The following is a 21979-nucleotide window of genomic DNA, read 5'->3' on the forward strand; positions in this document are numbered from 1 at the left end:
TTAGTGACGTCCCTAGGAGCCACGACGCACACTTTGAGAAACTGTCTTAGGGATTTCCGAATCTTTTTCGTCTTCCTTAAGTCCCTAAGTTGTAAAGAAATGACGATAAGTGCCAAAAGCAGAGCTTTATGAATTCAGTGACTGTTCCGTCTAGCCGTTCGCCGTTTGCATTGTATCCACGAATGACGAAAATTACAGATGTGTTTTATTGCCCTGTATATAGCATGACCACAATGTATTCGGGTTCTCCCGAATAAGTCTGCCATTGACCCGTCATGATTTTACTATAAATTTTAGATGTCGTTGAAACTTACAGAAATAATTATTATGTCATGCTCGCTCTATTTGTGGAGGATGGATTACTGATGGCTGGAAATGGCATTTCTTTAGGGGAAAAAAAGTGCATCAAGACACGTTATTAGTGTAAGAGAAATTTACTTCAGGTATAAAAACATATAGCAGGTGAGAAGATAGGGAAAAGTGAAAATTAACGGAAGACGATGTGGTATTCCACTAAAAAACGCCCTATATCATTTTCTAAAATTATCCCTATTTTGCGAGTGAAAAACTCGCCGATCGGGGTTTTACAGTGCCGTATCCTAGAGAGAGGTATATTCACTATAAACTTACGTGCTCGACTTCACTGGTGGTCGGGTCATAGGCGTTGGTAGTTTACCGTCTCACAGTGGCGTTAATAGCAGCCTTTGAGAGAAGCTTTGATTGGGCCCCGTCAGCTAAGGAGAGCACTGACTGGCAGAAATTCCTCATTTTCCTCCCCCTTTACTTTCGTACATAATTCAAAATGGCCGCCTTCACCACACATACACACAACATACACAACCGCTTCTAACCTAAACAAAACCACGTTGAGTCTTACAAAACTAGTTCTTGTATGTTTGTTTTTTTTATGGTTCTTGTAGTCGTGCATTTAAATTAAATTCAATCTGCGTAATCTAATTTTGATGCCCCGAAATAATGTTTTGGAATCGTGTTCATTTTCTTTTTGTTGTTCTTTGTGCGTACATGGAAATGGAGTGAGAGGTTTAAGATTCTGATGGGGGAAGAATATTGCATTCTGCCTATTTTAGATGTTGAAAATGAAACGTTATATATTGTGCCATATTTTTCATTTTAGTCAAAAGTCTGTTGGGAAACTGCAGCCTTTGCTTAATCAAAGATCACGTACGAGGTTTGCATTTCTAATTACAATATATGCATGTTTACGCCCAAGATTCTCGAATAAATTTCGGGACACCGAATTGTGTGTGTGCTTTCGATATTTGCAAACACAAGATTTGAGAACGTATATTAACCTTCTATTTTGAATGAAATTCGACCACAACATTAAATTATTGCCTGTGTAGTCCATCCAACTGTGAAATGCATTTTTGGTTATCAACTGTCTCCTATGAATCTAAGAAATGGTGGGTTGATTTCACTAATCATCAAATTTTGTAATACTGTACATATACAGGGTGCATGGGTAAGTCTCTTTATTCTGGAATAATTCGCGAACGTTGCTCCTAGAGGCATACTTCCGATCACAGATACGTCATTCATTAATCAAAATAATTAGCTTTGCCCAAAACTCTATAGAAGACCAAAAATATTGACGTGATGAGAGAGAGAGAAAAGGACAAATAACTATGTATTTACAAAACACCGAAATATGTTTCGCACTCATGGGTGCCATTATCAAGGTGGATAAACTAGTTATTTGTCCTCATCACGTTGTCAATATTTTTGGTCTTCTACGTAATTCATATTGCAAAGGGTTGTACACTTATTAAAATAAAAAAAATTAACATTTTATTTGGTCACCCTGTCCTAAATATCCAATGAGAAAGTTGTTGCCCGTTTCTTCTGAGCCCAACGAAAAAAAATTCATGTTTTTAAGTACAATACTCGCTTAGATATTTGAATTCAAAAATTTCTTATAATGAGGGAAAGAACCACATAAACTAACGGACATGCTCATTATGCTGTTCTTTCTCTTATTTTCAGTGATTTTCAAATACTCTGTATCTCAGCGAATATTGCACTTAAAAACGTGGAATCTGTTTTGTTGGGCCCAGGAGAGACAGGACAACAACTTTATAACTGGGTTTAGTAGGACAGGGTGACCTAGTAAAAAGTTAATTTTTTATTTTTATAAACCCCTTATGAATGACGTATCTGAGGTCTACACGTTATTTGGATACTTTTTCCCAATTGCAAGTATGCTTCTATGATCAACGGTTCGCGAATTATTGCAGGATAAATCGGCTTTGCTATGCACTGTGTATAGTGTTTTTTGAGGCAAAGGCTGAACGCTGTGTAGTGTAAAGCAATCTTGAAAATTTCAAATTTTAATACCAAACTATGTTCACTAACGGTTTTTTGGTCGTAAGAACATACGCTACTTCTAGCATCATCAGTAATTATAATAATACTACATCTCAACAAACTGATGACTGTGATGGTGCTTCAACAAATGAAATGATACGTGTGATTTGCTTCTGGAATATTCATTCTGTCTTCTTTTTCTTTGGGGAGGGGGGGGGGGACAACGAGGCTAATTCCACAAAAGGAAATCATATACATGTTCTTGATAAATAACATCGGTGCCGGTCTCGCTGTAACGTTAGAATAAATGAGATTCTGCAATTGCAAAGGGCATCAGCTCATCTTAGATCGGGCGATGGCCAAAATTACATGACCCGCAGCAGAATGAAGTTTCTTTTCCTTTTTTTTTTGTTGTGCTCTCGTGTTTCTTATAAATGCATGTGCGCCTGTGATTTTTCTTTTCTCTTCAGACATTTTCACAAAAGCTCCATCCGGGGCGTCTAGTGCTAAGAAGCTTAAAACCGATGAGGAGGTCGCTCTACATCTAAAAAGGTCGTGCTTTCCTTGACCCGAGCCTTACGCCATTTTAACCTGTGAAAGGGTTGGGCAATCTTTGTGACGATTCACTGCGGGCTCTTTTGAGTGCTCCGAAATGAAAAACAACGCTATAGTAATTTTAGGTAACCATGCTGCAATGATCGAACCGTTCCCTTCAATTTATGAAATAAAGCATTCCAGTAGGGCAAAAAAAAAATCACTTTTTTTGCGTTCATGGGGAAGATGGCGAAAACAGATAAGCCTGGTCTGTTGATGTCGGTCTGATTATTCAGAAACTTTTATTGATTTCATATAGAATACAAACGGGTTATAATATAAATTTCTCAATACGATTTAATAAATTTCAATCACAATAGAAACTAGAGCTGGTCTGATTAATCGTTTATCGGGACTATTAATTGTTCAATTGTTATCACAGTTGAAAATTTTATTCAAGTTGACAAACTTGATAAAAGTTCGATTAAAATTTTTGTAAAAAGTTAGTAATTCAATTTGATTTTTTACCGAAACCGATTAGATGTGTTGAATTACGTACCTATATACGTATAACATTTCGGATAAAGGACTATATTTAAAAATATTTTAATCCGTATTTTGATAAAATTTTTTTTGGCATGAAGAAGCAAGTTGATTCAACAAAAATTGATGAACAGTAGTTTTTCGTATTCTTGGAAGCATCAGCTTCTCTCCTCACAAGTACCATTTCGGAGAAATTTCCAGGAGAAAACAAGCAACAGAGTATGATCAAAAGTAGTTTCGAAATCGGTGACTAACGGAAAATAACCAATTTTTTTAATTAAAAGAACTACAAGATCCAAGCGAAGAAATTCCAGGTTTTGGCAAAATATGTTCAGCATATTAAATTTCTTTAAGCGGGCGCTGCCTCATTTTCTTAATTTATTCCCGTATTTGTTTACATATAGCAAATAGGTGAATAAGAGAAATAAATAAAATATATTTTATAGCATTAATTAATATTATAAGTATGAATATTTACGAAAAATATTCGATTAAAATTCGATTAATATATTAAAAATTGTGATTTCGTATATTAAAAATTTTAATCGATTCCCAGCCCTAATTGAAGCTCATCGTTTCTGAAATAATAATAATAAGTTGCTTGAGGTACATGACATTTTATTAAATATTGTCATGTGTATATGTATATGTAATTCCATGTCAGATTATTTGAAAGACAAAGTCATTTATCTTGCAAAAGCCATCATTCGAAATTCGTGTATTTTTTCTGTTGCATTGCCACTGCTTGACTATTAGTTTTGATGATTGCCATGCTGATGTAAAAATCTTTTTTTTTACTACGTACCCCATGGAGAAAAAATGGTAGGAAGATGGAATTACGGGTTAGCATTGCGAAATCTAACAGACAGAAAGTCCAGTTGTATTACCAGATTCCGCCAGTAGGCTTTGCTCTGCCACAAATACAACTTGTACTAAACTCATTCGTGTTTTTTTGTTTTTTTTTTTTGAGCAAGAAGCACCAACCATCTCGTCCTCAGAATGGACCTGATGTTCCAAGGAAAAAAAGTACAGTAACACAGTCATTTCCGAAAAGAAGTAAAATTATACATTTTATTCTCTCTCTCTCTTTTTCTGAACAGTATAAAGCTTTGAGCGCCAGTGACACGAAGGTCAAACCATCAGAACCCATTATAGACCTGGGGCGTCCACTCACGCCCGCACTTCTATTTTTAGTTTCTTTTCAATGGCCCACGAAATTGGTTTTGGTATTTTAACTATACATTACTCTTTTACCTCTAATTTATTTATCTCCGAAGAAATGGCTATGATGGAAGGTAGGTAGCAAAGCATTCATTGTCACCTTCAATTGACGGGGTTTTTTATGAGAAGAAAAGAAAAATAAACAAATAAAGAAAAACGGGAGTTATTATTATAGAGCTTCTTTAAGCTGATGAAGTTAACAGAATTTAGACAGCTGCTTGTGCTGGACGAGTGAGTAATACTTTGGGCTTTCTTTTACCTTAGTTTCGTTTCTATTTTCTTCAGATCAATGGCAACAATGCTTTCTGTGTTTTCGTTTCTTTAGAATTTGGCTCTGTTGTAATGGCTCCTCTGCAATAACTGTTTCAATGTGCAGATTAAAACAGTCGAACCTGCTCATAACGAAATTGGATAATACGAAGTATCGGTTATAACGATTTTTTATTTTCAGTCCCCGTGGGGCGCGTTGGCGAGGTCGATACGATACTCGCCTAAAGTACCAAAGGATGTTTAGAGGTGTCGCGAGTTCAATACCCGGTTCGTCCTTGTCAGAAAACTTTCCTGACGCAGGGTTACAACAAAAATGGCGACTTGACTGCAGCAAAAAATTGCTACCGCAGGGAGTCCCCCATCGAGGGGTTAGGGCACCAACCTCTCGATGAGTATAAAAATCGAGCCTACCGTTCGGAATCAGCAATAAATTGTAGGTGCCGGTCTGAAATTAGCCCTCGTGTGCAGAAAATGACCGTGGTACGACAAAAATGATCAAATGATCAGTCCTAGTAAACCTGCAATACTAAATAGTGCTACAAATACCGCTCATAGCAAATTGTCATATTCATGAATATCTGATATAACGAAGTTTTTGGCTAGAATGGAATTTTTTCAATGGGATTAAGTTTAAATTAAAAAAAATATTAAAAAATCAATTTTTTTTTTTTTTGAAACAAAATCCGATTGTGAAGTACTACTATACTATTCAGAGAAAAGCTATGCTTGTGTTCTATCAGCGCCATCTATAACTAGATGACGATCTCTAGCTACATATATATATATAGCACTCTATCTCTGGTTCTGTTAATTCCCAGAACCGCTCGCATTAAAAGTGATCGGCATAACCATAGTTTCGTTTATGTTGGCGTTTCTCAGTTTTCATAAACCTCAGAACCACACATTATAATGGCTATGAAAGTTCAACGTGCCACTTACAGCAGTGGCTCTATCAGTTTTTGTCACCCACAACTCCCTTGCTTCGGTCAACGTTTATTCGCTGCCCTCCAAAATAGTCTAATAAAGAATCACTTGAAAGAACTGAACAGGCACACACCAATATCGACAGCTTTTCTCTGACATAGGTTGACGGCACCCCTAAGAGACGCAATGCACACTCTTTGATAACCACTGATCTGATATTTCATTCAAACCCATGTGAATATCGTTAACATAGCACTCGTGCGTAATTTTCATTTTAATTGTAATTAAATTTTCGAGTCTATCTGAGGATCATCTCTAGTCCACGGATCATAAGGTGGGAAATCCTGCTTCAAGTATATTTCACTCATTAAACCTGAGTTTTCATCATGTATCAGTTATAATGAATATCGGATATAACGAATGTTTCTCACAATTCCCGTGAAAAACATCGTTATATCCGGGCTCGACTGTAAATATTGTTATATTTTTGTAATAGTGTAGGCTAGATCCTGTAAGAGCAAAAAATGTGGTCATCGAATGCGCAATAATACCGTATTTACTCGCGTAAGTGCGAGGTTTCATTAAATTTTTAATGTTTCAAAAACCTAGGTCATCCTATTGCGCGAGCGAATATCTAAACAAAAAATTTCACTAAAAGACAGAAAAATCAATTAAAGAATGGGATCTGATTTGAGAAATAACTCCATAGCTAATGATAATTTTAACTGATTGATAATTCTGGATTTTACTAAAAATTCAATATTGATGAAGTCAGAATCAGGGAGTAAAATATTTGAAAATTAATCAATAAAAAATGGAAAATTTTTGAACAAAAATCGAAAATTGATGAATAAAAATCATAAAATTATCAGAGAAATATATGTAGTTGCAGAATTAATGAAAATTCAAAGAGTTAAAGAAACATAATTTCAGAATTTGTGAAAATTTTCAATACATTTGGGACCTTCACCCCGTATGAACAGAGCCCTAGGCCAAGGTGCTTGAGCATCCACTGCGCCTTCGGCTCTAACACCACTGCTGGGATCCCTGTCTCTGGCCTAGGGCTCTGTTCATACGGGGTGAAGGTCCCAAATGTATTTTGTAACACCATTCTAAGCAACCCCTTAGAATTTATTCAGAAATTCCCTTTATATATATAATACAATAATACCCCGACCAGTGTTCACCAATATGCATCTAGATGATTCACGCACAAAAAATTCAATTTTACACCTGCAAATTTCATCGAGGAAGGAGTGAAAATACTCCTCGAGCAGTTATTTCTTTGTTTTTCATAAAAAAAATACTATTTTTACAAAACTACACCTTAAAAATATTCGGAGGAGAAAAATTAATCTTAAAAATTATTTTCCCAATAACGATGACCCCTACTTATGTCACCCTGCACTTGTTTCGTCTCACCCTAAAAGTCTTATGCGGACACCCTGTGCCCAGAAATCTAATTATAAAGTTGTTGCCCTGCTTCTCCTGATGCCAAAAGAAAAAAGAAAAAAAAATCACGGTTCTAAGTGCAATGTCTGAATTCAAAAGATGGGAAAAAAGCGTTGTCCGTTAGTTTTTTTGCTATTCTTTCCCAACTTTCCTCCGATTTTTGACTTCAAATATCTCTGCGGACATTGCACTTAGAAACGTGAATTTTTTTTGTTGGCATCACGAGACACGGGACAACTTTCTAATTGGGTTTTTGGGCACAGAGTGTCCGTATAAAAAGTTAATTTTGTTTCTCATAACTATACATTGCCTTGCAACATGAATGATGTATCTGAAATTTCTGACTTCGTACATTTATATTCCGCAAGAATTTCTTTAATATCTGTCACCGTTTTCTTGTTATCCTATTTTGAAAAGCGTGAATAGATTGTGGGATACTCTTTTTGAAGAATGGATTGCGGACCAGGGCCGGAACTAGAGGTGGGGGGCCTAGGAACAAAATTTAGTGGGCGACAATTTTAGGTGGGAACAAAGAACACTGTTATAAAACTGTCTAATTTTAAGGTTGGGGGGGAGTGGCAAAATAATGTTTGCCCCGTACGGTAAAAATCCTAGTTACGGCCCTGTTGTGGGTAATTTTTGATGTATTGCATTTCCCCTTCCCAAATCCTAGAGCCGGGTCCTTAGCCTGAGATCTTTGCCCCCCCCCCCTTTCCTCTATAGTAAATTCATAGTATATAAAACAAAAATAATAAGATTTGTCTCTGGCAACGGGTTAAAGCCCTGCCACACAGCCCCTCTTTTGTAGTGACCATGATGTCTTGATAATCACTCATTGACATTAAAACGTAAATTAATTTTTGACTTGAGGTTGTTAGAAAATTCTACTTGGAGAATCATACGATATTTATAAAAACATTCACTCATCACTGCGTATCTAAATGTTTTTGAATGTTGATGATGTATTTCAAGTCATTTCCTTTATGGTTTATCACACGCACAGATTTTTGTTTTGTTAAATGATCATATATTAACTGCTCGTGGTATATTACACAGGAATTAAATCAATTCACAGCAGGTTTGAGACAGGCTTGGTGTAGGATCTGACATTTTTCAGCCGGTGAGTTCTTGCTGACACTGAGCATCTAATGTTAAGAGCTAGTACCTGAACAGTGGAAAGAAAAGGGACAGCTAATTACCACGCCCGTCTTCCTCAAACTTAATTAAGCATACCTGTTTTTCGAGCCAAGAGTCGTCGTCCCTGACGGGGACCGCTTTCAGTAAAAAAAAAGCCACCGTTCATTGGGAATGCATTGCAAGGATTTGGGAGCGGCAGGGCAGGGCCCCAAGATCCGACCCTGGATGACCCGTCTCTTTCTGAGAGCGGCCTCCATCGTCTTTGTATCACTGCAATTAACTGTTCTACGTTGATGGCCCGACGCGCACTCAGCTTGAATCAGTCTTTACTCTGGCTGAACTTACGATATTCTTATGTTTGCATTAACGACCTTTTATAGTGATGGCTGCTGCTTCATTTTTTTTTTCATGAGGTCGTATCTTGTTTTCTTGTTTTAGTTGCAGTCTATAATTATACTTCATGGAGGAAGATAAAGTTCGAAGTAATCTTTCCCTTTTTTGAAACTTGGAGATAGATAGCTTTTTACAGTGGGTGAGGTCCTGATAAGTCAATAATATAGAGTTACCAGGATGTTCAGCAAAGAGATGACCAGACTGGTTGCCTACCGAATGCTGTAGGTTATGTGCTCTGGGCGGCCGTGCTCTGAGCGACGAAGAAAAAAAAACGTGCTCTGAGCGACCAAATCCTTTTCTATTCTTACTTCGACAATCGAGGACCTTATGAGATGAGACGATAATTGCCAGCGATTGTACCTTTCAGTTCGTGTGTTAAAGTGTATGTTCCTGTATGGCTAGTATTTTGTTTTTTAAACTTTTCGCTAACATTATAAATGTATAGCCATTCGCCGATTTGATTTCCGTAAGTCGAACTATTTCTACTTCAGAAATTCGAATTTAAAAGGCTAACTGTAGTTCATTGAGATGAAAACGGGAACACCCAGCTAATTATAGCCAATGAGGATGTAGCACAAGGTTTTCCAAATAAATGTGCCTCTGCACTTCAGGGTGCCACGGGATTAGCCGGATAGATGTGTCACGCGACATCTTGAGAATAACGTTGCATTAAAATACAATTAGGTCAATAATTTCCAATGGTGTGTCGCGTTGCACTTTAATGTGCCTAGAGATGCTCTCTGCCTTGCAGCGGAGTCTTCAATTACGTTCTGGTATTCAAAACTAAATCAAGAGGTGACCTTTAAACATTCTGCTTTTTATACGGGGGGGGGGGGGCAAATACGTATAAATAACGAAAGAAAATCTCTAGTCGCACACACAAATCTCACGACAAGATTTCTCTATTATCGAAGATATATCCCAAGAAAAGATTTGTCCGAGTAAGGAATGAAGAGAGAAGAATTCGGTCGCTAAGAGCAGGACTAGATTTATCTTGGTCGCGCAGATAACGAGTCGTTCAAAGCACGGTCATACAGAGGACGACACCTATCACTGATCATGTTAATTTCATACCAAATATTTTTATAGGCTTCTAATACAGTACTTTTATAATTAATTTAGTCATTTCTCAACTATACAAAGTCAAGTAATTTGTTTATTTATTACTACCATAATTACAGTACGTTCTAAACTTTTTAGCTGCTACCAAGAATCAACAACATGATTAACTTCACGACCCATCGATGTATTTTTAATTAAAAAATTCTTGTTAAATATTTCTGTGTGACAAAAAAATGTTTTGTTTTTGAAATTAGTGAAACACACACCAGTCCATGGCGTCTTAACATGTGGGCCACCAACACGGAATCAAACAGGGAGACCCCAAATTATTGAAAGCTTTCTCTAATTCTGAAATCATTTCTTTCATTAATTCTGAATTTTCATTAACTCTCAATTTTCATCAATTCTGGAATTATTTCTTTCGCCCGCTAACTTTCAATTATTTTTCATTAGTTTAAAAATTATTTTTCTACAATCCTGTAGTTATCTTCCGCTGATTAAAAGAAAAATTTGAATGCCACCCATCATTTTTCATTAATTATGGAAATGTTTTTTATTAATTCTGGAATTATACTGTTGTTTAATTAATTCAAAATCTCATCATATGACTGAATTTTCAGCGATATTTATTTGATGCGTTAATATTTATATATAGGCCTGGATAATTTTTATGATTTCTGTACATCCTATAATTACATGAATATTATTTCGGATGCGATTCCTCCACAAAAGTGTACTGTATAAGTTACTGCCAAATCCCAAAGTGCACGAATTGGCCGATTTCCAATTTGCAGAAATGATTCGGACTTGGCCACTAATTCGTGAAATGGCTGGAGATCCCTGACCAATGTTCGATGTACTGATGCAAGACGATCCGATAGGCCAGAAATCTATTTTTTTTTTCATCGTTAATGTGTGATACATGGCTACATACAGTAGCTGTATTGGATTACCTCCATGTGACGAAAGAGGAAAAAAGATATTTAAGAGAAAATACTATTTATATTATAATATAGACATAGTTTTTCTGTCAAATTAAAAAAAAAAATTATTACCGCATAGAACTACGGTTTGATAGGTTGCCACATACAGGGTGATCAGCGAATAAGCCCTTATTTCAAAATTAAATATCTCTACAACAAAGATCAATAGAATTATGCAGTAAACGGTGGGTTTATTAGCAAAACTGTAAGAATGCTGTACAGAAATTTCGAATTTTTAATTTTTTAAAATTTAAAAAAAAAAACAAAACTGGAGATTTTGGGGTTCCGAAAATCCTCATATGTGTGAAGAGAAACCATTGCATTCGCCTAAAGTTACTGCATGGGCTGCGGTAGGCGCCAGAGGCATTATCGGCCCCTTCTTCGTGCGAGAAGCGATTACTACTGAACGTTACGTTACAATTTTGGAACAATTTGTCAGCACACATGGCGCATACCGCAGCCCATGCAGTAACATTAGGCGAATGCAGTGGTTTCTCTTCACACAAATGAGGATTTTCGGAACCCAAAAATCTCCAGTTTTTTTTTTTTTAATTTTAAAAAATTAAAAAAAAAACTAAATTTTCGAAATTTCTGTACAACATTCTTACAGTTTTGCTTATAAACGTACCGTTTACCGCATAATTCTATTGATCTTTGTTGTAGAGATATTTAATTTTGAAATAAGGGCTTATTCGCTGATCACCCTGTAGCTAACGTGGACACAATTATCACTAAAAAATACGTCAAATGGCAATGACCCCTAATCATGCCTTTTTTACGGACTTTTTTTGCCAGAGATCTCTAGCCACTTTGTGAATTGACTGGTCGAAGCCCGGAATTCGGACATTGCCCGGATCTATTTACGACGAAATTGGCCAATTCGCGAACTGACCGATTCCAGGCTTTGGCAGCAGCATATATAAGATCATGGCTTGAGGGTAGGGCAACAAAAAGTTTTGGGTCCTATAGCCATGCCACCAAAATCGTTAATACGCCATTGAAACCGGTGGTGCAACAAATGGATTTATAATTTAATTGTAAGTGGATTCGTTCGACCCATCTCAGAAGCACCTGTGACCAAAGTTTGGGTCGTGTCACATTAGTTAAGAATCCCTGTTCTAAACCGAAAAACATCGTTATATACAAATGCGCATAATACAGTAGTTTTTTTTAAGTTGACCGAAGTTCTAAAGAAATATTTTCTTCTCTCGAAGAACTGAAAGTATGTGTTATTTAAAAAGAATATTTAAAATTTTAACAATCGGTCTAAGTTGAGCAATGTGTAAAAACTCGAGTAAAACAAGTAAATCTTCGTTCTTTAATTTATCATCTGAGTCAAGATATGGAAAACTGTACACATACTTTTGTATCATTCTCATTGCTCCTCATTCTTGAAAACTTGTGTGTACTACTTTGTACGTAGAAATTTTATACATATACTATAACAGAATTACCTTTTCTTTTCTACCTCTCTCATAGCTTTCCCATGAATCAAAGCAATGGTGGACTACGTTGCTTCGATGGCACATTCGCATATAAAGGCTCTTCTCCGTTCCTTGTACGAAATATGGATCTCGAAGGGACACACACTGGATCATGCCTTGGTAGTGGACTCAGTCGCTCTAAATTAGACAGCCAAAATTCACCTACGCCCGCTGATAGTAGAAGTACGAACAGTAATAACAGTCCCTCGATGGTGACTGGCAGCGTAAATTGTGGCGTGTCAGACTTTTCATCCTCTCAGACTTTACTAAATTTGGTACGGACTGCCAGCGCTCAAAGTGCCTCGCAACTTGAGTATTATCTAAAAGGTGCCGTCAAGAGGTCGGCCGATGGTGAAAATCGACTAGACCCATTAGATCTGTCTGTTGCACACAACAAACGGCCCAAAATGGACAATGTAACGAGTGGACGCGACATCCGTGATGTTCTTCACGAGGCCGAAATAGCTGGCAGTGATTGTTCAAGTAGCTTGCGAAGTACTCCCGCCAGTAGTGGCAAACCCGGTTGGATGACACTTTTGGACAAACGCATGCATCCTTCATCAAGGACTACTAAAAACTTGAACAGTGCGGACAAACAGCGTTGTCTGTCCGTATGCACTGAAAAATCATGTTCAACACAGTCAGACGCTAGTGATGTCTCTCAATGGACGGTCGAAGATGTGGTCAAGTTTGTGACGTCCGTAGACTCTTGTCAAGAATACGCTGAGGTAAGAAACAATTTTTGTATCCCTAGTTCCGATCATTTTCTTTCAGCTTCCAAAAATTCATTTTATAGACCACAACCATTTTCTTTTATCAACATATTATGGATATCACGTAAAGGTTAGTCTTAGAAATCATCACCAGCGTTGAATAAGTACGACTATAAGACAATATTTTGAAATATGCAGGGGATGTGAAATTAAATTCACGCCCTAATAAGATAATCAGAATGGTTTTCATTTATGTATATAGAAATCAAGAAAGGTAGGTTTGCTTTCGTGACAGGTTTTCTTTTTATATTTCTCAGGTTGAAAGGAAATCAAAAAACAATTATTCCATCGATTGTCGATCAGAAAACTAGATTTTTGTTCCAAATTTCCAAAATGCATGGGTACATTAGTTCATTAAAGCAATATAGGATGAGCATAACGGGTAAATGTGTAGTTATTGCCGAAACTAAATGCCGAAGATTTTAAATGCTTCATCATCGAATCGAAATTCTAGAACAACAACAACAACCAGAAATTTCACATTAGGGTGGTGTTTTGCTCATCCTGTACATTGGTTACAGTCGTGTATATTTTTTTTGTCTGGTAATTTGTGTTTGCTTGCGTCTTATTGAGTGAACATGGCATTAATTGGTCACCCGCTGAGGTGGTTCTTCTTTCCTTAAATAACGTGCCTTACTCTATATAGGTCAACTCTATCCACCCTGGAATCGCGCCATCCGTATCAATCAGAGGGAGTGGCGACCGTGTCCGGTTGGTTTGACCTTGAACTCTAATAAATGGGTCGCGGACGTTATCCGGTCTCGTCTTCTATACACCGTGTCAATGATACCCATCTTATAACAGATTATATTCTATTGGGCCAACATATATACGACTGCTTGAACCCTACTTGCCTCCGCCTTCTTTTCATCTTGTGGTATTTCTTTCGTGAAGTTCCTTTCTGTTTTAATGACTAGCAGTGGAGAAGACAAATTCGGTTCTACATCTTGGTTATATGTTGATTAATCTTTCTAATCCCTATATGTGCGCAGTATCCAGCCTACATCATACACTTGAACAAAGAATTTCGGGATTCTCTATGTTGTATTGTATTGTTTTTGTTTTTTTATTGGATTGAGGATATTTTTTTTAATAGAAGAGATGCATGTTTCGAATTCCTTTTAGTTCTATGTTCAAAGGTAGCACTCGCCCTTTTCAGTGGTGAACGCTTTGAGCTTTGATTTCAAGACGCAGTATTGACTGAACCTCGCTCTTTAATGGATCACTCTGTCGAAGTTAGGAACAGTAACACAATTAAAATTAAAAAAAATATATTTGATGATTTTATACAGAGAACATTTCACGAAAAAAGTGCGATGTATTCTAACGTAATAATGTCGCCTCGTGATCTTAGGGGTTTTCTCGGTAGCCTCGCTAGTATGTGATACGTGCATACATTAATTCCGTTAGTCGAAAAATCATCAAATGTTCAAATTTTTTTTTCTCATTAAATAGAATATTTTGGATGTCATTTCTTGCGTAACACCGAAGCAAGAGTTTTGCTTTGATAACCCAGTGCTGTTAGTTTCCCGTATAAGAAAACGGCTTGGTCCTTCTGCGGTAGGTTTCAACCTTCAGGTCATGCCTGAGCAAGGAAGGCATGAACATCTTTGAAATATCTAATTTTTGAGCCATCACAGGTGGTCTTCGGACAGGAATCCGTCTAATGCACAAACTACCACACATTTTTAATCATATTCAGTGGCCTCACAGAGCGTGGCCTACCCATTCTTGATCCTTCAATAATGATTATCTTCTAATTGAATCTAATAATGACCCGATTTGCTGATTTTAAGGTAATTCAGCGGAATGAAAACTTGCATATGTTGGTCTCTGAACTTTTATGAAGTTCAGAGTATATGATTTTCTTGATCATCACACACCACGGTAAAATATGTTCAAGGAAAAGAAAATGGTTATATATATAGGTGCAGTTATCCATAGTCTCATTATTCCATCACAAGCAAATTCGGTGGCATTATTAGAATTTTATAACGGTATTTATGGTGAGAGAGAAAAGACACATACGCCATCTTACGTAGGAATTTTTTTATGCTTAATAAATTTTACTCCTTTTGAGCAAAATCGCTCGTGTATTTATCAAGTAGTACGTTGCCTAGTGAGCACAATGCCTTTTATTCACTCTTCTAGCAACAACCTAGAAAGATAAAAGCAAAATCTAGATAATCCGTTACGTGCCTCTGAGTATAACCTTTTTTTTTTTTTTTTGATAAAACGTTCTCATTCGGTTTTTTTTCTAAATATTATTTTCTTATCATCACAGAAGGTATTGACATGTTTGGTAGGATGAGATGTTAGTGTTGGAATGATCGATCGTTTGCATTACTGGTGCCTTAGGATGAAGTTGAAAAAAGAAAAATAATATAGTCTGGAGCAAAAAATTGTTTTGATTTTATTTTATTTGGAAGTCCACCTGGAGTTTAGATCTCGTTCATCCTGATTCGTGGTTTGCCCTTAAGGTTTTAGCAAGAAGACGGCCGAAGTTTTTTTTTAAAAAAAACTTTTCTTTGAAAAAAAAGGGGAGAATAAGACGGCCTGATATATATATATATATATATATATATATATATATATATATATATATATATATATATATATATATATATATATATGTGTGTGTGTATAAAAACAATATAATAATAACGCTAATAATAATAATAAGGGGAGCACAAAAAAAAAATGGACAAGAAGGGGTTAGCAACCCTGGCGGCTATAATCTCCATTTCGTGCTTCTGTTTTTCTCTCGTAAAGATAAAGCCTGAGAACGTGTGTAATAAATATATTTTTGATTATCCTGTCCGCAGTTAATGATCGGGGAAGTCAATGGACTGGGAGGTGTACTGCTAAAGAGTCCTTTGTGATAACATGACTTTGTGTAAAAAAGAAATTATGAATGAAAAATATCTTGAAAAAGAAAAACAAAACGCTTGTAAAAACAAAAGATTGTAGTTCACAGTGTACTTGTGTGTATGAATAGAAATAGTTTCACGATATCTTGGCGAGTTCCGTGTTTCCTTTTTTTTTTTTTTTGAGACAGTGTACTTATTTGTTGACACAGAATCGAAGGTGATTGGAATGGGTAATTATGTATTATCTAACCGAATCAGTTTCTTATCTCCACGAATATTATGAGCTGTTGAATTTAAATCGTTTGAATTCTCCAAAAAAAATTTTATTGGAATGTTGCCGAGAGAGAGACTGTGTGTAATATTTATCGGAAGATTTCAAGTTTTTCGTTTTCGTGGAACCCCGATGGTTACGTGACTGTTGTATGGAACTTCGATATGAATATGAAGATTTTATCGCAACATAAAAAACGAAGCATTCTAAAGCTATCGTTACTATGGAACGCCAGAAAAGCTCTTCCGACAGCCCATGGTTTCACGGAGCATTAGTTGAAAACCTATCCAGTAGAACAGAAGGACTCTTCAACTTTTTTGGAGTTGTCTAATTATACCCATCATCAAGGAAAACCCGATGACAACTGTTACATGTGTGTAAACTAATGCAATTTGAATTGGGGTATCGATCGCTAGCTTTGAAATCATTCGCAGGAATCGAGCAATCATGAGCAACAAGTTCAAAATTCCCAGCTGCAAACTATAGACTACGCATGAGGGGCACGAGAAACCATTCACTATGCAAAACGACGCTAATATCAGAAAGTAGACAACGGAAAACTCAAAAGGTGCCAACCAAAAACGAAAAGGGGAACCTACCGGTAGGCCAAGAAGAGCCACAAGAATTTGATTTTTAATGGAATATCCTCCAACACAACATTCATCTTCCATATTCTATTCAAAAACGATAAAAAAGTAATAAATCGATTTATCCAAAGGAAAATGGGAAATCAGTGAGTATAAATTTTGTTTAAATATCGGTACACTGGAATAGAGGAGATACCATTCAGTGTATTTTAATTAGTATTTCAGAAGTATTTAGAGATGGACCTGGCTGTGGTAAGTAAGTTTTTTGTATGTGTTTAAGGTCACCGGTGTGTGGTTAAAAGACACAGATGTAAGCAAACAGAATATATATTTTATGCTTACTTAAGCGTTTATCGAAAATTGTTAATTGAGCTTTGTTGTGGTTATCATAAGAATAGCCACGTGAATGATTTTTCTATGTATTAGTATCAAATGAACATTAAAGTTGGCTTTAAAAAAACAATTTGTATTCTGTTTTCTTACTTCTGTATAATGGGTGTATTACTTACATAGTATTTATATACAAATCCGTAACCGGTAAGATTAGAAATTTTTAGTCCATGGTATATAAACATTTTTAATGAAAAAATAAGACGTGCACGTTTAATCAAGGCTAAAAATGATATATATCACTTGAAATTTTGATATTTGGATGAGAAATGTACTATTTACTGATCGAAATATTATTTTACGTGTAAATGAAAGAAACTGGATATTTCAAAAATTTTGAGGGATTTAGGTCGTTGATCATTTTTGTCGCACCACGGTCATTTTCTGCACACGAGGGGTAATTAGACCGGGACCTACAATTTATTGCGATTCCGAACGGCAGGCTTGTTTTTTTATATTCATCGAGAGGTTGGTGCGCTAACCCTTCGATGGGGGACTTCCTGCGATAGCAATTTTTTCTGCGGTCATGTCGCCGTTTCCGTTGTACCCCTGTGTTAGAGGGATTTAGGATTTGTGGTTGGTTTTTTTTCGCCCCATACAAAAGGCTTCGTACGCAATACAAAACCACTTCATTACAAAAGATGTGTTTAATATTATAACACGAATACGTCTTGTTGAAAATTTCTATGAATAAAAACTGTTACGTTGTATAAACTAAAATTTCTTTGAATTATCATCTGTCTTTATGTTGGGCTTGAACTACCAGATTCGAAAAGTGCATTGAATTGTTTTCTCTAATTTTGAGGAAATATTGGCATTCGATGACCGTACAACTGTTTTATTAGTTTGTTATATATCTATTATAACGGAAGTATTATTTTTACGGATAATGTAAGCCATAAAAAAGAATAGCTATGAGAAAATAGATTTCTATTTTTCGGATGCCCGTATCCATTCTTTTCGTAGTAGCAACGGAAAAGTCCTGTGCGAAACATTAAATTTCAGAAGTGATGATCATATTGAGGCAATTCCAAATTATTTTTTTTACCTCTACTTTTGGTCAGTAAGAGGATAAGCGGTGAGGTGTAATGGTATGTGATAGACTATTAAGAAACTCTTAACGCCCGTGACATTATTATAGGTTGAGTTTGTTTTATTGCGATCTCAGTTCTTTTGAAATGACCGCTTCAAAGAGAGGTTAAAAAAACGTTTCCTCCCAAAATTCTATTGAATCTGTTCCAAATTGCCCGTAGCTTTACTATTACTATTGCTTTATGCGTTTCGGAATAGTGACATCAACTGTTGGCGTTTTTTACCCGAACATCATCGGCCTCTTGGCCAAACAAAACATGTTGGTCATTCGTGAAAACACAATAAATCAAGTCATTACCTCAACATTTCATATGTTGGTTTCTTTCTGCCACGAGTTCGTTGAATTCAGTAATTAAGGAAATATAATGTAGACTTATGCATTCTGTTTTGCAATGCTGACTAATCTTTCTTGACAGTTACTTCTGGTGTAAGCGTTATGGATATCCTTAATGCGGGATTCTATTATAGAGTAAGGCCGATCAATAAATCCGTCTTTTCCGACCCCAAAAAAAAAACAAGTAATGCTAATAATTCTAACATATATTTTTCAGTGGGAGGTGACTCAAACATGGAAAGAAATATGCCCTTAAGTAGACCGCATAGATATTCTGATATTACTGTGTACTCCACTATAGAAGTTCAAACATTGTTGTTTTTTTCTCACATAGGTCAATCCGAGATAAGATGAAGTTCACATGCGTGCATTTTCTCCCACCAATATCTCGAAAAGTGTTAGTGAAAATAAAATAAAAAAAACATAAAAAAGCCCTCCCAGTAGTTTTAAAGATTCACGGAAGTCTGTAACCCTATCTACTCGCAACATTAAGCATAGGAGATGACGCTTCTCTCGCATGGCTTGAAAGGCTTCTTCCATCTACTTCGATATTTCAAGATTTTTACATCCATTTTTTTTTCAACATGTTAGACTTTTATGCTTTTACCGTGGCGTTTTCTTTCGGTGTCGCGCACGATTCGGCGTGCATCGTCCACATCTTGAAGATCGTTACACCTCACGCCGCCGAAAGGAATGAAATTTAGATCTGTTGCAGTGATAAGACAAAATTTTTTCCAGAAGGTTGCCAAAGTTTGACCCTCTCTATTCCCAATGGTCTTATATCATGAATCCCTTCTTCCATCCACCATCCTCATCCACAAGTTTCATTCCGCGGTACAAATGTTCGAAAACAAGGGGTGCCTACTAAATTAGACCCAGAGTAAATACGCTTAACTTACGGTAGCCGCATGGTTCTTCGTGACTTCATGGGATCGAATACGGGGTTTTTACGTAGGTAGATGGAGTGGTTAAGGTGGTGGTTGCGGTGGGATGTGGTTCGGTTTCTCTCTCTCTCTCTCTCTTGTCTCGCGAACAAGAATAAGAAAAATACTCTTGCCGATGGATGCCTCGTGATTTATCAAGTGAGGGAGCTCGATCCCACGCCTGGACTACTACACTTTGCCCTTAATAAGTGAGTGCTTCTGGATCAGAACGTGCAGCAGAGGAACTTTCGAGGCAAGTAGAAAACCACTGGCTGCACTCGCTAACTGAAACTGCCTCCGCAGATTTCTGAGCAGATAGGCACAGGCACAAGTGGCAAGTCGTGAACGAAGATCGCCTTTGATCGAGTGCATCGTGAGGTACTTAAGCCACTACCATGTCGCCTTTGAGCGGGCTGGTAAGTGTACAGGAGCATTTTCCCTCTTTCGACTCATTTCATTTCTAACAAAAAAAAAAGACCAAAAATGTCCGAATTTACCCAAATTTTTCATGCCACATACATGTTATAGAAAGGAACTTGAACGAAAGCGATAACTTCAGAAAATCAATATGAATGGCAGTATCTATGTGATTGTACAGTTTTGAGCGCTCTTGTTAATTATATCCCGATGCATGTGCTTTTGCATATCAAGAGTAATGCGTTAAAAAATGTACTTTTTTACATTCAATTTTACTACGGATAGAAAATAATGTTATCCGCACTATTTAGTCGAGGTTCAACCTATCTATTTATTCTTAGCTCTTGTGTAATTTACTTTATTTTTAGACAAATAAGTTAAGAAGGTTGACACAGGAAGTAAATTAGGATTGACTCACGCTTTTTTGCTGCGAATGGTCTCATTTCTCGGTCGCAATCACTGACCCGTACGTCAGCTCAGTTTTTACCGATCCATACACACCAATACTTAAGTGCTTCTTTGCTATACTCTAATGCTTTTCCTATACCGTTTCAGTCTGTTATTATTGTCCTCGTGAACGAGCATACTCATGTGGACCCAAAAATAGTTTACTCATCATTTGTGACAGATGATAATTACCAAGGAGGACATCCTGAATAGATTTTAAACAGAAAAGAATGACACAACACTCACTCAAAGTGCTATTCAAAAGTTTAAAACAAAAATCACAATAGTTTAAGCTATATGGAATAGAAAATACAAGTAGTGGTATTTCGTGTTATGAGTTCAATTTTTTCCTGAAAATTACTCGTATCATGAAAAAACAAATTCTTGTTTTGTAATAAATTTTCCAATGTGAAATAATGTATATAATTTTTTCCCCCTCTTCGCAGCATTAAAAATGTTATAAATTCAATAAGAGTGGTGTACAGTGTAGTTGTATGCAGAAGAAAAGTTGTGTTTATGTTTACAAGACAAATGCAGTACACAGTACAATCCAAAAAAACTGTCGGCATCAACTTGTTCAAAATTCCCGAGCTTTCGTCAGTCGAATAAATATTTTCTTGTACCTTTTAATGCTCGTAATTACAATATTTGCTGGCTAGTTGTAGCTTTTTAGTGCTTATTTTTCCCTCGTAACTTTAATTACTCAAAAGTCCAGATACTCGTAACAGTCGAATAACAGTTGTACTTTATTTCAATTTCAACGCTTATCGAACAAATTAGATTATCATTTTTCGAGATAAATGCATCTACTCTCAGATAAACAAATGCGTAACCGCGCACGTAAAATTTCGATTTTTATGTTATTGTCAACAATAACATTTTCTTATTTTATTAGTAGCACACACACAAACAATGTTTCTCTTCACCCTTAAAATAAAAAAGATGACACGTTTGCCCCGGCAGGTGTGCCGTTTGTTTTGCATAGAAACTCGGCAGCCGTGCCAGGAAGTATAGCTGCATAAATCTCGATTCCAGTTCTGGTGGTACCAACACAGCTTGCCCATAACGTGAAATGGATTGCTTATGTCAACGTTTCTCATGTCTCTTGTCCTAAGATATGAAGCACTTTTTCTTCTTTTAGAAATTTATTTCCACATCGTGTCTAACTCGTTTCCTAATACAATAAAACATTTCTAGCCATTCCTTTTGTTATCGTTCATATTGCTTCCAATTTAAATATTTCTTTTTAATGTTAATTTTTTCATTTCTGAACTTTTGGCTAGATCATGTACTTATTTGCTGACTTTTAATACATACTTACACATACGAAATTATTCATAGAAGATAAAATTACATTTTTCGGAATCGTATATGAATAATACATTTGTCACCGATTTATTTCAGAAAAAGAAATAATAGTATTTTTATAAAATTCCAATCTTTATAGCCTTTGATAATTTATATTGCATATTCAGTTCAAAAGGAAATATTTTTCTGCATCACGTATCATCTTCATACAAGTTTGTTTTATCAGATTATATTTAGTG

The 21979-nt window shown here is 36.2% G+C and overlaps 1 protein-coding gene across 2 annotated transcripts in view; it reads left to right on the forward strand.

Moving 5' to 3' along the window:
- Positions 1–21979, forward strand: part of LOC149080027 (uncharacterized) — a 193098-nt gene that overhangs the window by 151639 nt on the left and 19480 nt on the right. For both annotated transcript variants that reach the window (XM_089238968.1, XM_089238969.1), the window contains one exon: positions 12324–13056. In XM_089238968.1, the coding sequence (XP_089095094.1) occupies positions 12324–13056 (733 nt within the window). The remainder of the gene's footprint in view (positions 1–12323; positions 13057–21979) is intronic.

The sequence above is a fragment of the Pholcus phalangioides genome, unplaced genomic scaffold, assembly GCF_987345545.1.
Source record: "Pholcus phalangioides strain wild (caught in Gottingen) unplaced genomic scaffold, Ppha-v1.0 ptg000011l_1, whole genome shotgun sequence".
NCBI classification, from domain to species: Eukaryota; Metazoa; Arthropoda; class Arachnida; order Araneae; family Pholcidae; genus Pholcus; species Pholcus phalangioides.